At 42.8% G+C, this 16054-nt stretch overlaps 1 protein-coding gene across 1 annotated transcript in view; it reads right to left on the bottom strand.

The window, feature by feature from the left end:
- The window catches only part of LOC309401769 (trafficking kinesin-binding protein 1-like), an 86147-nt gene that overhangs the window by 47280 nt on the left and 22813 nt on the right, over positions 1–16054 (bottom strand). The window contains exon 4 of the mRNA XM_081971002.1: positions 1914–2108. Within this exon, the coding sequence (XP_081827128.1) occupies positions 1914–2108 (195 nt within the window). The remainder of the gene's footprint in view (positions 1–1913; positions 2109–16054) is intronic.

Genomic DNA, 16054 nt, shown 5'->3' on the forward strand with positions numbered 1-16054 from the left:
ACTCTAAGGACACAGATTATCCCTCAAATGGTTTCAAGACCCTCAGAGTGTTAATGGCTGGTTGTCTGACTAGCTGTGCCTAAACTGAAACAAGCTGTTTGCTGTTTGCTGCAAGGAGGCAAATTGCTGGGAGGCAGAGGCAGATTTTTTTTCTTGTTTTCCTCCCCAATCGCGAGATGCATCTTATACTTCAGAGCATCTTATACTCGAAAAAATATGGTATATAGATACATAAACAAACACATATAGTTAAATACATAATAAATTCAAAACATGGTAAAATTAATGTACAATATAATACGTTCATCTCTGGAGAAGCTAGAAAATTTCAAATAATGCAAGTTAGAAACAGCCCCAGCCTCTTCATTCTGCACCAAGATCAGTCTGGACAAAACAGCAGCTCAAAGGTTAAATTCACTAGAAAGCATAATCCTAGATTTACTAAGCACTGAGAATGTAAAATCAAAGCAAAACAAGGTAAAAAGTTCACAAAGCAGCAGGACAGAGGTAGCTGTGATGGTTTTCTGACCACATCAAAAATGATAATTTTTTTTGTGGCTTCGTGTGCAATTCAAATCTAGTGATTATGATTCCATGTACTGCATTTATGCAGGCCCAGCAGATGGGCAATCCAGAACCATGCAAAGGAGGTTGATAAGCTCTCACTGCAGTATTTGTCCCATAAATGTTACAGCATCTTGGAGTAAGGCTAGTAAAAGCTGCCTGAAATTTAGGAAGCTCATTGTTGATGGGTCTGTCCAACCTGACTATGCTGATTGAGATTTGTAACTATGCTTTGAAGAATAGCATAATGGACACACTGAGTCCGAAGAAAGATTTAGGAACTAAGACAACTTCCTAAAATTTACTGAACACAGTGGGAATTATTTCCACAGAAATGTATAATATGCAGTGGTATCAGTCTCACACACACCCCTTGTGAAATATCAGGACTTTCTTTTGTTCTTTTTACAGATTCTCATACCAACAATCCTGAGAAACATTTCTTGTTCCTTTATCACAATGACTACTTTTTTAAAAAGTAGCTGAATTAAATAAAAAAAGGAATGGAAAGGAACTAGCCCTTCTGGGTACTGTAAAAACACTTAAATGTTCATGAGTAACAGGCGTGGGCTTCAAAAATTTTAGCAAGGGGTTCTCTGCCCGGTTGCTGGGTAGGCGTGGCCTAGTCAGCCACCTGCGCCATGGTGGGAGGGCGACACAATTTTGCCCTCCTCGGGCTCCGGAGGCTTTCTTTGAGGCTCTGGGAAGGCAAAAATGGCCATCCCAGGGTCTGGAGGCCCTCTGGAGATTTCCAACCTTCCTGAACTTCTGGTAGGTCCATTTGTCACCCTCCCTGAGCCTCCGTGCATGCCCCGCCCTTACCTGCATCCAAAACAGGCCGCATGGGGATTTCGGGGAGGGGAGGGGTGGGCGGAGCCAACCAGAAGTAGGATTTGGAGGTTCTCCGACCTGCACACAATCTTAGCTAGATGTTCTCCCAAACCCCTAGCAGCCCCTAGCAGCCCACCCCTGGAAAGAAGCATATACCGTTGTGATCCACAAAGTCAAAAGCCCAGCAGTTGAGTTCTGCAGTGATATAGAGATATATTACTATGAGTAAGGTAACAGGATAGCTGTTAGGAAATGGGGATTATTTTACTGAAGCCTATCCCAGTTCTTTCAGAATTTCCTGGAAACGACCACAATCAGATCAGCACCTCACAGCTGACACCCAGCTTCTCCTCCTTTTGCACCGCACCGATAATAACAGCTTACCTCGTAACGTTGTTGTAGTTTTTTTTCAAAACAGCATTCATATCCTGCTCTAAGGAGTCAAAAAGAAGTTTAAAAACTAAGAATTATTGTTAGACTCGTAGATCGATTTGACTTCTCTCCCGGAGGTTACTTACAGAAGTATTCCAGGGTCTCTTCAATCTGCTTGAATGTGAGGGCATCAGCAGCGTCAGAAGAGACCTGGGGTGTCTGGATCCAATCTTTGTGGTCATATCCAAATACTGTGTCCGCCCGGAGTTTATACAAGGGTAGATGGTCCCCCAAAAGGCTGATGATTTCCACTTCGGGCAGATTGCTGCTATTGCAAAAATCTGTTCAGAACATATGAGGAGAGACAAAGGGAGGCGGTTTGATTAGCCAAGGGAGAAGTGAGGCAAGGCCTTTTGCTCTCAAGAAACTGAATCATCTCTAAGCTGCACCTGGCTGTAGAATATCACAAGTTTTTCTTGATTGGAGTTTACCATATTGCGCCATTTCAGCCAGTGTGATACTTATTGTATCGTTTTTGAATGTTGTGGAAACTAAGCCGATTTCCTATTTTGCAATACACCAAAGGTAAAAAAACAACAACTAGAGATTGACAGTAGATGTCAATCTTCTCTAGTGATAAAAAGTACCCCTTCCCACATGAGCTGTATTTCCTACAAAACATATGAGTTTCCTCCATATGGGTGTGGATGTCTTAAAGAGCCCTTATAATTAAATATTTAAAGCACACTGAATGGACCCTGAATAATGGCAGAAGGAAGAATCAGTCAGAAGTTTGTGGCCCAGGAAATCAAATTGTTTATATTCACTAGTCATACCTCAGATATAATAGTAGCTAGCATACTGACCTGTCAGAGAGAAATAAATAAAATCACACAGATAGGTTTATCAAAAATATTCCAACATCAAGTTGTAATTTACAGTACTCTATACTCTCTCTGCCTTTTTTTTGAAATGTAATAGACCAAAGGTATATAGATTGGTTCTGCTTTTGATTGTGTCTGCCTAGCAAGCTAACTATGCTTTGCTGGGAGCCAGTTTATATTATAGTGCTTGCAGGCTTAGTAAAATTACACATCATAAAGTTCGCTGATGATACGACCGTGGTGGGTCTTATCAGCAAGAACAATGAGACAGCATACAGAGAGGAAGTGGAGAAGTTAACGAACTGGTGTAAAGCCAACAACCTATCTCTGAATGTAGACAAAACAAAAGAGATGATTGTTGACTTCAGGAGGACACAATACGACCACTCCCCGCTGAAGATCAATGGCTCCTCCGTGGAGATTGTAGAGAGCACCAAATTCCTTGGTGTTCACCTGGCGGAGAATCTCATCTGGTCCCTCAACACTGGTTCCATAATAAGGAAGGCCCAGCAGCATCTTCACTTTCTTAGGAAACTGAGGAAGGCACAGCTTCCACCACACATCCTCACAACTTTCTACAGAGGGACCATTGAGAGCACCCTGAGCAGCTGCATCACCACCTGGTTTGGGAATTGCACCGTTTCGGATCGCAAGACCCTACAGCGAATAGTGAGGACAGCAGAGAAGATCATTGGGGTTGTTCTTCCCTCTGTCATGGACATATACACTATGCGCCGCATTCGTAAAGCCAGAAACATTGTGGCTGACCAAACACACCCCTCGTACACACTCTTTACTCTCCTGCCATCTGGAAAAAGGTACAGAAGCATTCGGGCCTGCACAAACAGACTGTGTAACAGTTTCTTTCCACAAGCCATCAGACTCCTCAACTCTCTCTAAGTTCTTAGATTTAGAGCTATATGTAGTTCTGTGTTCTGCTCTTTTTCTTTTTATCTACGTTGTCTGATGTAGCACCTTGGTCCTGGGGAAACGTTGTTTCGTCTCACTGTGTACTGTATTGTATATTGTTGAAATGACAATAAAACCTACTTGGCTTGACTTGAAAAAAAACATTAAGTGAACCTGAGTTTGGCCACAATGTTAAGCAAATGTAACTTATTTTAAAGTATATCATAAGACATTTTGTCAAACAATATAATGAGATATTAAAAACAAGATGTTAAAATTAGTGATTTGCTCTCTTAACTTTTTGAATCATTTATAACCTTTTTTATTCTTGATGAATGTATTTTTTCCTTTTATGTACACTGAGAGCATATGCACTAAAGACAAATTCCTTGCGTGTCCAATCACACTTGGCCAATAAAGAATTCTACTCTATTCTATAAACAAACAAAGAACAAAAAGGGATTTGAACTGCAAGTATTCTTTGACATAGCCACAATTGGGACTTCCATTTCCATTGCTAATCTAGGCAGTTGTAAAGTGAATCCTGTCTGATCTTATACAATCTTTTTTTCATGGTTGTTAAACAAATCACTGAGTTGTTAAGTGAATCATGTAATCGTTAAGCAAATCTGCCTTGCTCTGTTGACTTTGTTTGTTGGAAGCTGGTTGAAAATAGTGACGACATGACTCCAAGACACTGCTGTTGGTTTCCAAAGTAGGCAATTTCAGATTTTATAACTATCATAAATCACTTCATCCAGTGCTGTTGTAACTCTGAATGGTTTCTAAATGAATGTACATCATATTGTTGCCATGAAAAATATATAGATATGGATATGAAACTACAAATAGAAGTAAAATTCAGATCAGTGGAAATTTTATTTAAAACCAGAGAGCTGTCTTACAGGAAAATAGTTACACAGCTATTCTAAAATAAGTTAAGTTTAAATTAACTCTTTCTCTCTCTCCATGAAAATTTTTCTTTTGTGTTTTTCTGCTTATCGCACAACTATCATTAAACAATCTAGTCCAGCGTTTCTTAACCTTGGCAACAGTAAGATGGATAGACTTCTACTCACATGCTCACTGGGGAATTCTGGGAGTTGAAGTCTGCAAATCTTAGTATTGCCAAGGTTGAAAAAAACTGGTCTAAGCAAAATGCTCTTGCAAACAAAGAATTCTACTGCCCTCTTGTGGGCTTTTGTGGGCAAATAAGCATAGAAGGAACAGAGGTTTTCTCAATTTTCTCAGTTCCTATATTGCAAAGGTTGCAGAGGGAAAAACTCAGAGGAAAAACAGTCCAGTTGCCTTTTGAAAAAGCACCTTTGAGGCAGCTATGACCTGGATGACCACAGGTATCTCAAAGGTGCTTTTTCAAGAGGCAACTGGACTTTTATGTTTTTCGCTTCTCAACCAAGAAGCTTCTTCAGAGCTGAAGATGTTTCTTGGATGAGAAGTGAAACGTCCTCAAAAAACAAAACAAAACAAAGACTCCAGTTGCCTCTTGAAAAAAAAAAGCATCTTTGGAACAACTTGGATGATTGAGAATCTACATAGACATCACTATATTGCATGTATATACCTAATTTCCAGTAAACTGGGTTTGGAGAATTTGGTGGAGCCAGAAACAATTAGCAGGATAAAAGAAACATACACCAAACATCTTTTAAATGGTTTCTTAAAGGCTATTTAGCTCCCAAGAAAGCAAATTACCTCACATTTTAGCTTCTAGGCAGCCTTCCCTGCCTGACAACTGCCAGTTATGTTAACCAACTTTCCAGTCAGTATTGGCAGGTCAGTAAGCTGTGGAAGTCTTACAAAGCCTTTAGTTGTAAGGGCAGCAGTTCTATCTTGTAAGATTTATGTTCCTGGTGGTAAATATATGAAGCACTTCTTATTCTACAGAGCATTTGACACAATGCATAAGAGGCTATCATTAAGAGATCTCTATGTTCCTTGAAATCTGAAGAAAGGAAAGAAATGATCAGAGGATATGAGAAACAAATCCTATGGGGGGAAAACAGAAGAAATTTGAGTCAGTCTGAAGAAAAGAAGTACCCAGCAGAGGTGAGATCTTTCCCTACGAGAATGCTTCAAGCAGAACAGAGACACCTTCTGCATTTCTTGCAATGTTGCAGGATTGGCATTGATAGCGTCAAAATCCCATTCTATTCTTTGTTACCATTTTATGATTGGGGTTACCTAAATATTGTAGCTGCGGGAGATGAAGACAAAAATGAAGAACAAGTAGTTGCTAGATGTTAGATATCTACAACAGCAGCTATGATTTCCACCAAGGTCTTCTGTTCCGGCGGGAACAGAGGTTTGATTCTATTGGTTGAGAGGTCTGACAGCTCCCTACAAAAGGGCTGCTGTCAGACCCAGACTTTGCTGGATTGTTCACACTTGTTGCATTTAATAAAGAGCTGTTGCACTGCTAGCCTGTGTCTGCCTATCCATTGCCCGATCCAACACTGGTGACGAAGGTGGGATTGGAAGGCAACTAGGCGAACCCAAAAAGAGTGCAGAAAATCCAGCAAGCATATCCAGCCCAGAGCTCAGCTCGGCGTCAAGCAGCCATTTTTGATCGGCAAATTTCTATACGAAAAAATGTCTATGCACACCCCACCCACTTCGTATGACCCAGTCACCGAGCACTGGGAGTCGTATATGCTTCGATTCGACTGTTTCCTAGAGGAGAACGATCTCACGGGCATACCAGATGGCCGAAAAAAGAACATGTTTGTTGGGTACTGTGGCCGGGAAGTGTTCGAGATGGCGAAGAATCTTTCAGAGCTGACACCGCTGCACTCGGTTGCCTGGTCCGTACTCCAGCAAACGCTTAAAACTCACTATGCGCCAAAGCCGTCCAAATACGTTCACTGGCATGAATTTAATACCAGAAACCAGAGAGAGGGCGAAATGATAAACGAGTATGTGGCGACACTCCGTAAGGCTGCAGGATACTGTGAGTTCAGAGACCTGGACGACCTGATTCTGGACCACATAATATGCGGCGTACAGGACATTAGCTTACAGAGGAGGTTGCTGGCATGGTCAAACTTCACTCTACAAATCGCCCTGGACGAAGCCAGGGCGTCAGAATCAGCCGTCAAATCGACTGAGGCATTACAGCACCAGAGCACGGCCCCAGAAGCACGAAAGAACACACACGTTCATTGTGAGGCCACAGAGCCCGAGAGTTCTGAGGGGGAAGAATATGACAGCTGCCACATGCACAGTAGCCGCGCCCAACCGGCGCACAAAGTCAAGCAACATCTCCCGCTTTGTGCTAGCTCTGATGGAGATCATGCCAGATCGGGCTGCCACTTCAGAGACACGACCTGCCAGCGCTGCGGTCGAACAGGGCACATCGCCAAGGTGTGCCGGAGTGAATTCCCCGACACAGCCTGGCAGCCTAGGAGCACACCAAACCGCAGGCCAAAGCCCAGCCAAGGGGCCTGGCAGAAGTCCCCAAGGCATTCCAAGGGGGACAACAGAGTCACCAACCACACATTGATCGGACAAGTCCGCACCAGTTGGCAAAAAAGCTGAGGGTCACAGTCCTCATAGAGGACGCTCCATGTGAAATGGAGATAGACACAGGGTCCTCTCTAACTATTATTCCTTGGTCGACCATGAAGAAGGCTAGCCCTAGCCTCACAAAGCAACACCTTTGCACCCCTGACATCCGTCTAAGAGATTACCAGGGGAACCGAGTCCCCATTGTGGTCCAAGGCACGTTTCGCACAGATTTAAAGCAGTTCAGTGGGAAATTCCCAGTGACAGTGGTCAGCGGCAACCTGCAAAGCCTCCTAGGGCTAGATTGGTTCCAAGCCCTGGGCCTCGAGATAACCGGTATTAACGTCATGACGAACGCTCCCACATTGCACGCTCCGAAGGACAAAGGCGCTGAGGCCATATTTAAGGAGTTCAAGGATGTGTTCAGCACCGGTCTGGGTAAGTATGTGGGGACCCCAATATCATTCAATTTGGACCCCAACATAGCCCCAATAAGGCTAAAACCCAGGAGAGTGCCTTTCGCTCTCCGCCCTAAAATTGACAGGGAAATTGACAAGCTCGTGGGCCAGGGAATATTAGAGCTGGTCGATCATGTATGCTGGGAGACCCCTATAGTGGCATCTGTCAAAGCTGATGGGTCAGTCCTCATCTGCGCAGACTACAAATGCACAATCAATAAAGCGCTACAACAAAGCGCCTACCCTGTACCCATTGTACAGCATCTTCTCCATTCACTAGACCCGGGGAAAATTTTCGCAAAATTGGACATGGTGCAGGAATACCAACAATTGCCTGTAGATGGCACTACGGTGGAGGCCCAAACCATTGTGACGCACAGGGGTGCATTCAAATGTCACTGCCTGCAATTCGGCGTTAGTATCGCCCTTAGACTGTTCCAAAGCGTCATGGAACGGCTTTTGCAGGGGATTCCAGGAGTCGTCCCCTATTTTGATGACATCTTGATATCGGCTGCAAATGAGGCGCAACTTTTGAAATGAGTACGAACAGTTTTGGCCAGAATTAGAGAAAAAGGCCTCCGTCTTAAAAAAGAAAAATGTCAAATAAATGTGCCTAGGGTTGAATTCCTAGTGTACCTTATCGACGGCTCTGGGATTCACCCGACCTCACAAAAAATCAAAGCCATTCAGGATGCCCCTACACCTCGCAATCAAACCAAGCTGCAGGCGTTCCTCGGGCTCCTTAACTTTTACAGCGTCTTTCTAAAACAGAAAGCCACTGTTGCTGAACCCCTACACCGTCTCCTGGCAAAGAACGCAAAGTGGACCTGGGGAAAAGCCGAGGCTGCCTCATTTGCCGTGGTAAAACGACTCCCATTGGCTGATTCTTTCCTCGTCCGTACTGGACCGGGTTGTTGTTCCACCCAAACTGCATTGCAGTATTAGAGGCTTTACATGTAGGGCATCCTGGAATTGTCAGGATGAAGTCCCTGGCTAGGAGTTACGTGTGGTGGCCTAACATGGACAGGGAGATCAAAGAATGGGTGGCTACCTGCACGCCATGCCAGGAGTCCAGACCAGCTCCCCCAGAGGCATCCGCTAAGGAGTGGGAGTGTCCTCAAGCACCATGGTCTAGGGTGCACATAGACTTTGCTTGCCCAGTTCACGGCCAGACATTCTTAGTAGTTGTGGACGCCTACTCGAAGTGGTTAGAAGTAGTTCGGATGACCTCCACAATGGCAGAAGTGGTCATCAAGGTACTACGGAGACTTTTCTCCATGCACGGCCTGCCCGATGTCTTGGTCTCTGACAACGGGCCCCAATTTCACGGCCATGCCATTCGAGACCTTCCTAGCAGCCCAGGGAATTTGGCCTGGTTGTGCCATTCCATCCAGCTTCCAATGGTCAGGCGGAGAAAATGGTGAGATCTGCAAAAGAGGCCCTCTCTAGGATGGGCCCAGGAGAATGGCAAACACGGATTGACCATTTTCTCCTAATTCAACACATCACACCCAGTGCCATCACTGGGAGAAGCCCCTCTGAGCTTCTCATGGGTCGCCGGCTAAGATCCCACTTAGACCAGCTACACCCAAATTATTCTGCCTCATCGCCCCCAGACTCCACAAGCAAAATTTGGAATTTTAGCATAGGGGACTCAATATATGCCCATAACTACACCGGGAAAACTCTGTGGATTCCTGCCACAGTGATAGATATCACCGGCCCTCGCTCTTACATTCTAGAGCTCGAGGACGGTAGAAATTGGAGAAGGCACATTGACCAACTCCGTGGCCACCTCTCCAACTCCACACTTAGACCACCAGAGGTAACTCCTGCACAAGTTAGCCAAAGCCTTACCCAAACAGAGCAACCGCTTGCTCCTCCTACAGTCAGCTCAAGCCCGAGGTCTCCGGAATACTTATCTGGTGGTGTTGCAGGCCCGCAGCGAGCTCCAACTGAACCGGCTCTAGAAGCTCCAGCCGTGGCCTGTGGAAGATTCCAGGAGCTTCCACCAAGCGGAGCTGCGGAGCAAACAGGTCTGTCCAACCTGTCCAAGGAAACCCCCCCTACTGAACTGCACAGGTCAGGCAGAGCTACACAAAAGCTCGCCTACCTGCCTGACTATGTCACCAGGAGGATTGTTCCATCTAAGAGGGGAGGGGTGTTAGATATCTACAGTAGCAGCTATGGTTTCCACCTAGGTCCTCTGTTCCGGCAGGAACAGAGGTTTGATTCTATTGGTTGAGAGGTCTGATATCTCCCTATAAAAGGGCTGCTGTCAGACCCAGACTTGGCTGGATTGTTCACACTTGTTGTATTTAATAAAGAGCTATTGCACTGTTGGCCTGTGTTTGCCTATCCATAACCCAATCTAAAACTAGGCCATTAAGCAACCAAGCATGCCCTTGCTAGAAGCTTAAATGCAAGGTCAGCTTAATCTCATCCAGCACTAACCACAAGGCAATTAAATAAAGTTTGTAGTGGCTCCAGTCAGGTGAAAGTTGTTTCATTTCAACACAAAGTTGGCTATCAAACTGCTTCCTGGGAGTGGCAGCATGCAATTTGTGGAGAACTGCAGGCCTGTACTTGTTGCACTCAAAGATTGCACTCAAAATCTGTGTTCCTAATCTTGGAATCTTTAAAACATGTGAACCTTAATGAAGAATGAAGTCAGTTCTGACAGTTGAAGTCCATCCATCTTAAAGTAGTCAGGGTCAAAAACACTCACGTAGAGCAGGGCTGTAAAACTCCCAGCCCATGGGCCATATGCATCACACACTGGTCACACCCACATCTGTTTTAGTGAAGGGGAAGAAAGTCCCAATATATCACGACACTGCCGTGACAACATGAGTTTGACACCCCTTATTTAAACTAACTTCTTTGTGAAAGAGAATTGTCCATGTTGACTTGTCAGACAAATCTTATTAGAACTTAATTTTTTAGATTACCTTTGGAATAACTCCAGGCCTTTAGACTAACTTGACCCCTCTTTTTTTCCTTTCTTTTTTCAGAAAACTCTTATTATTTGCCAATGAGGGGCAGAAATGTGATAAGATTACCATAGATAGCTAGAAATAGATTGTAGATTACTGAATTTCTCTATAGAGGTGGGTAGTGTGTGTGACATGTATGCTTTAGGGGGAGCTAGTAGAGATGCTAACAAGAACTACTGTGCCCACACAAAAATACAAGCCACATTGTAGAAAGATGAAGTTATAAAGTTGCTAGGACACTGTAGTTATCAGTAATCAATCCTTGTTTGTTGGTACATAGTAATAATGAAATAAAAAAGAATATTCAAGGCAAAGGAGATGATTTTGCATCTAACAGCAAAAGATTTTGGAGTTGCTAGAGCCTAGCCATATTTATTGAAATATTAATAAAGAATTTTATAGCACCCTAAATACAACTTCATTGTGGTATAAGCTTTTACAGATTACAGTCCATAAAATGCTCAGAAACTGCTGTCCAGAAAATAATAAATAATTGTTTTTGATATGCCACAAGATTCCGTGTGGTTTCAATTTATTTTCACCCACAAATTTACTGGTTAGTAAGCTGTAATTATTCCCTTCTGTGCTTTTAGACTTCAAGTCAGTTTGTATCCACAAAGAAAAGGAACTCAACCAAGCTGTGACATGCCCGAACTTTTCTTTAGAATACTTTGGTTTATGGCGATCCCACAGGCATTGCCCAAACTTGTAAAATATGTTCCTCTTCCAAATGGACTAAACACTTCCTCTACTTACCAAATATGAGCGGAGTACTCCACTCATCTACTCACAACAGAATATCTTATGCCACAGGCTTGAAATTTTGGGCTTGGACAACCTATAACTACGCAGCCTACGGTCTGACCTCAGCGTAGTACACAAAATTATCTGCTACAACGTACTACCTGTCAATGACTACTTCAGCTTCAACCGCAATAATACACGAGCACACAATAGATACAAACTGAAGGTAAACCACACCAAACTCGATTGCAGAAAATACAACTTCGGCAACAGAGTGGTCAATGCCTGGAATGCACTACCTGACTCTATTGTTATATCCTCAAACCCCCATAGCTTTAACCTTAAACTGTCTATTGTGACCTCACCCCATTCCTAAGAGGTCAGTAGGGGCGTACATAAGCGCACCAGTGTGCCTAACATCCCTGTCCTACTGTCCCCATTTATTTGTACCCATTTCCTGTGTTCTTATTCATGTTTATTCTTATTCCTATTATCCTGTACATATGTGACAAACTAGATAAATAAATAAATAAAAATAAATAAATGAAGTAAAATGAACAGCAAGATTCTCAAAAATTATATAGTATCCCCAAGAAAATGTTTGCACCATGTGATTTCCCCAAAACTCTTCTTATTATATATCCACCTTTTACAGAACGAGCAGTGAACTTGATTAATACATTTTGAAATTCCATCCATTATCCTTTCCCAAAGTCCATTAAAAACCAATAATATGGATGAACCAAATTTACAGTGCAATCCTGTGCATTATTATTCAAAAATAAAAATTGCATCAGTTGTGCATGCGTATGGTCCTAGGGCTTAGTTGTTTTTCAATTAATATTACAAGTCCTTAAATTGGCTGAACTCATGGCTTTTTTGTAAAAAGAAAGAAAGAAAGAAAGAAAGAAAGAAAGAAAGAAAGAAAGAAAGAAAGAAAGAAAGAAAGAAAGAAAAATTTAACTCATTGCTTGGCTATTTTCCATTCCACAGTGGGCTTGGCAACTTCTCAACTAATTTCTTCCTCCAAATATATTCTATAGACGTTGTAAAGGCTTATATCAATATGTGGGGAAAGGGGGAGTAATTATTTTTGTTGAAACAACCCATCTTTGCAGGTGAATGAGAATTACTTTCAAGTGTATTTATTTATTAACAGATTTATAGGACTATTCAACTCAAATAATGTAATTCTAGCAGGTGTAACAGGCAATAAATAGGAAAAAAGAATACGGTTATACAGCACTTCAAAAGCAACGCAATCAGAGATGGGTTGCAAATCCCAGTGCTAGTGATTTGCTTGTGCTTGGGTGCGTGCTTGTGTGCATTCGCCGAAGCGTCCGTGCAGGTGAGCGGAGCCTCCCACCACTGCCACCGCCACTACTTGTTTGCCCAATCTGGGACAAATCGGGAGCAACCCACCTCTGAACCCAATATATTAAATAAGAACTGGCAACCGAGTCCCTTGCGGAGAGGGAGCGGCTAACAAATTAAATTATTATTATTATTATTATTATTATTATTATTATTATTATTATTATTATTATTATTATTATTATTATTATTATTATTATTATTATTATTATTATTATTATTATTATTATTATTATTAACCAAACATAGTAATTAATTTTGATAATTAACCAGAAGGGGACTCCTATCAAGCTCAGCACAAAACAGTCATAGAACAATCCAGCAAAGTTATTCTAGGAGTGAACTTCTATGACTAACTTCTTCCTCTGTCTCAGATCAGCCCCAGACTGTGTTGCCTCTTGTCTTACCTCCCACCTTGGAATGGTCTCCCTCCTTCCTGGGAAACTGCCGGTTTACTGAAGGTTATCATACTACCTCCCCATCCTTAGGCATAATCATCGCAATTCCTCTCCATAGGACTCAAATGCCCGAGGAAAAGTCTTATTGGTTTTTCTAAAAATAAGCAGAGTTGGGGTCCATTGTATACTAGAGACCTCTTTCTAGGGACATGGGCTGTCACTGAAAAGGCAATATTAAAAAGAGGGGATATGGAGTATGCCTTTCCTATGAGAGTAACTGGGGGCAGATGTTTTTAGGAGATAGATTCTGATTTCATCCCATGCAGGATGATAACCAGCACTTTGACTCATACCCAGAAGCCTATTGGAAACTGGTACAGCTAATGGAGTAGAGTTACCACAATTTGCATATTATCATAACTATCCATACACTGTAGAACTGAAACGTTTGAATGGTCTTCAAGGGAGGCTGTATGTTGTAACAATCCAATCAGAAAGTAACTAAGCTGTGAGTGACTATGAGCAAGGCCTCTGATCCAAGAATGGGTGAGGACAAGTTGCAGTAGTGAAATGAGCCACCTTGCCACAAGCTCTAATCCAGGAACACTCTCAAATTGCATACCAAGTCAGGACGACAGTGTCATACTATCCAAAACCAATTTAAGGGAACACTTCAGTTTCCAAATCTAATAGAATGGAACACATAGTCATTCAGTGGGTTAACCTGTAACTTGTTTTTTTTCCCCATCTAATCTCTCCACACCCAGACCATTGCCATGCTCATCCATGCTCAGCCTTCCAGATATCCAAAGACCAGCTGAGAGCAACCAGCTTGTTCAGCCCCCAAATAACATGGGAGATTATTCCCTCAACCTGGGCAGCAGGACACATACATGGAGGATAATTTTCTTTGAGGCCACCACGAAAGATGTACTACCATGCAGGAAGAAGAGAGTTTCTTAGTGATCAGCCAGCAGCTTCATATGTCATTGTTGCTATGTGCTGGGCTGTGAGAATAACTTTGAGGAAGAGAAGGAAGAGCAAGAACCAAGACAACGGTCAGATGAGAGAAATGCAATTGAGAAAGTATCCCAGACTTGACCCTCTCTAATTCTTTCATAGATAAAAGCAAGGAGATGAGATATTTCAGATTTGCAAGATTCCATTTCTATAAGAGAATAATAGTAGTTTTAGGATTCATAATATTACTTGATCTACTCAAAGGGTTGGCATCATGCTACCATTTTTGCTGCTGCTCCAAAGCAAATCTATGGAGATACTACCATAGCGCCACAATATAACACTCTACCAAACAGCTTGAGACCTCAACTGAATGGCTGCTCACCTTGCACAGAATGGGGCAACTCAGCATGGTCAGTTCAGAGCAGTCAGCTCACTGCCACCAGCTTGCCACTCCTGAATCGTCTTTGCTAACTCAACACCAAGTCATCCCAGGGCAAGTCAACATGGCTAGTTCGCTGCAGGGACAACTCACTGCAGGGAGCCAGAGGGAGAACCAAGCAGGCAGGGGAGTGACCAGCTGGGCAAAGTGCAGTGCAACAGCAGTGGCGAAAAACTTCCCACCAGAGAGAGAGCCAGGCAGGCAAGCAAGCAACTGGGTGGGCAAAGCACAGAACAGGGACTTCCCATTTTCACACACACCGCCAATATCAACGCACCAAGCTCAAAGCCATTTGGAATTTGAGGTATTCAGCAGCGGCAGCATTGTTCAGGCCATTCAGCAGTACTGGCAGTGGGTGGGGACATAGTGGAAGATGGGCACATCTCATTGCTGCCACCATCACTATGCCAAGCTCTGGGAGTATTCCAGAAGTTCAGGGTGGAGGCTGCAGTGGTGACGGTGTGTGTGTGAGAATGGAAAGACCCTGGCCATCATTGCCATTATTCTGTACTCGGCTCACCTGCTCACCCACCCGCCCATCCAGCTCTCCTTCCAGCTGTCTACAATGAGTTGTCCCAAGGAGAATTAGCCGTGTTGAGTTGTTCTACAATGACTTGGTAGTAGCGAGCTTGCAGTGGTGACCTGGCCATGCCAAACTGTCCCAGACCCTTCCAAAGAAGACTAAACAAGACATCCTAAAACAACTCAAACCTCCACACCACACTCAAAAACTATTGGAACGAAACCCCTACCATTTGCACCTACTCCCTTTCTTTATACAAATATGACATATATTAAGTTTATGCCCAGGAGAAAAAGAATCTAGGCTGAAGATGGCAGAGAGTTAGACTTATGGTTGCCCTTACTGTGGCGTTACTATGACAGGAAGGTTGTATAGTATGTTCATAAAATAATATGCTATTTCATTTCCTTATTAGTGATTAACTCAGAATCCTCAAAGAATGATGCAATATAAAAGCTAAATAAACTCTTGAACCAGGATATGCCTGACCAAGACTGCAGTGCTGGCGCAAACATTAAGCAAATTATTCTTATCTCAGAGCCTAATTTGCATGATAAATAGAGCAGATCTTGCATATTTTGATAAAGGTTAATATACATTATTGAGGTACTAGCAGGAAATATGTGTTTTTGAAAAAGATTGCTGCCATTGGTTTAGCATCAAATTGTCCTTCCTTCTTTCAGGCTCCTTCTCTTATTTTTTTTTATCTTTCAGCCCTTCAAAAGAGGGATGGTTGGCTTATAGGTGTGCTTCAAAATAGAGGCCTTGACCTCTAGCCACCCCAATGATTTTGTCAACAGGTGGTGTAAGAATAGTATAAATCACTCAAAGGTATTATTTAGAGTCCAAGATCAGCAATACAGATGACATCAATTGAATTGAATGAAGATGATTAACAATGTTAATCATTGCTTATTTTAGCTGCTACAAAAATAACTTTGGCTATACTGTATGCAGTTAGTCCTCGATTTACGACCATAATTGATCACTCCTGTTGCTAAGCGAGAAGTTGAAAATTCACTTGAGTTTTGCTCCATTTTATGACCTTTCTTGTCACAGTTGTTAAATGAATCACTG

The sequence above is a fragment of the Natrix helvetica genome, assembly GCF_964273705.1.
Source record: "Natrix helvetica genome assembly, chromosome: Z".
NCBI lineage: Eukaryota > Metazoa > Chordata > Lepidosauria > Squamata > Natricidae > Natrix > Natrix helvetica.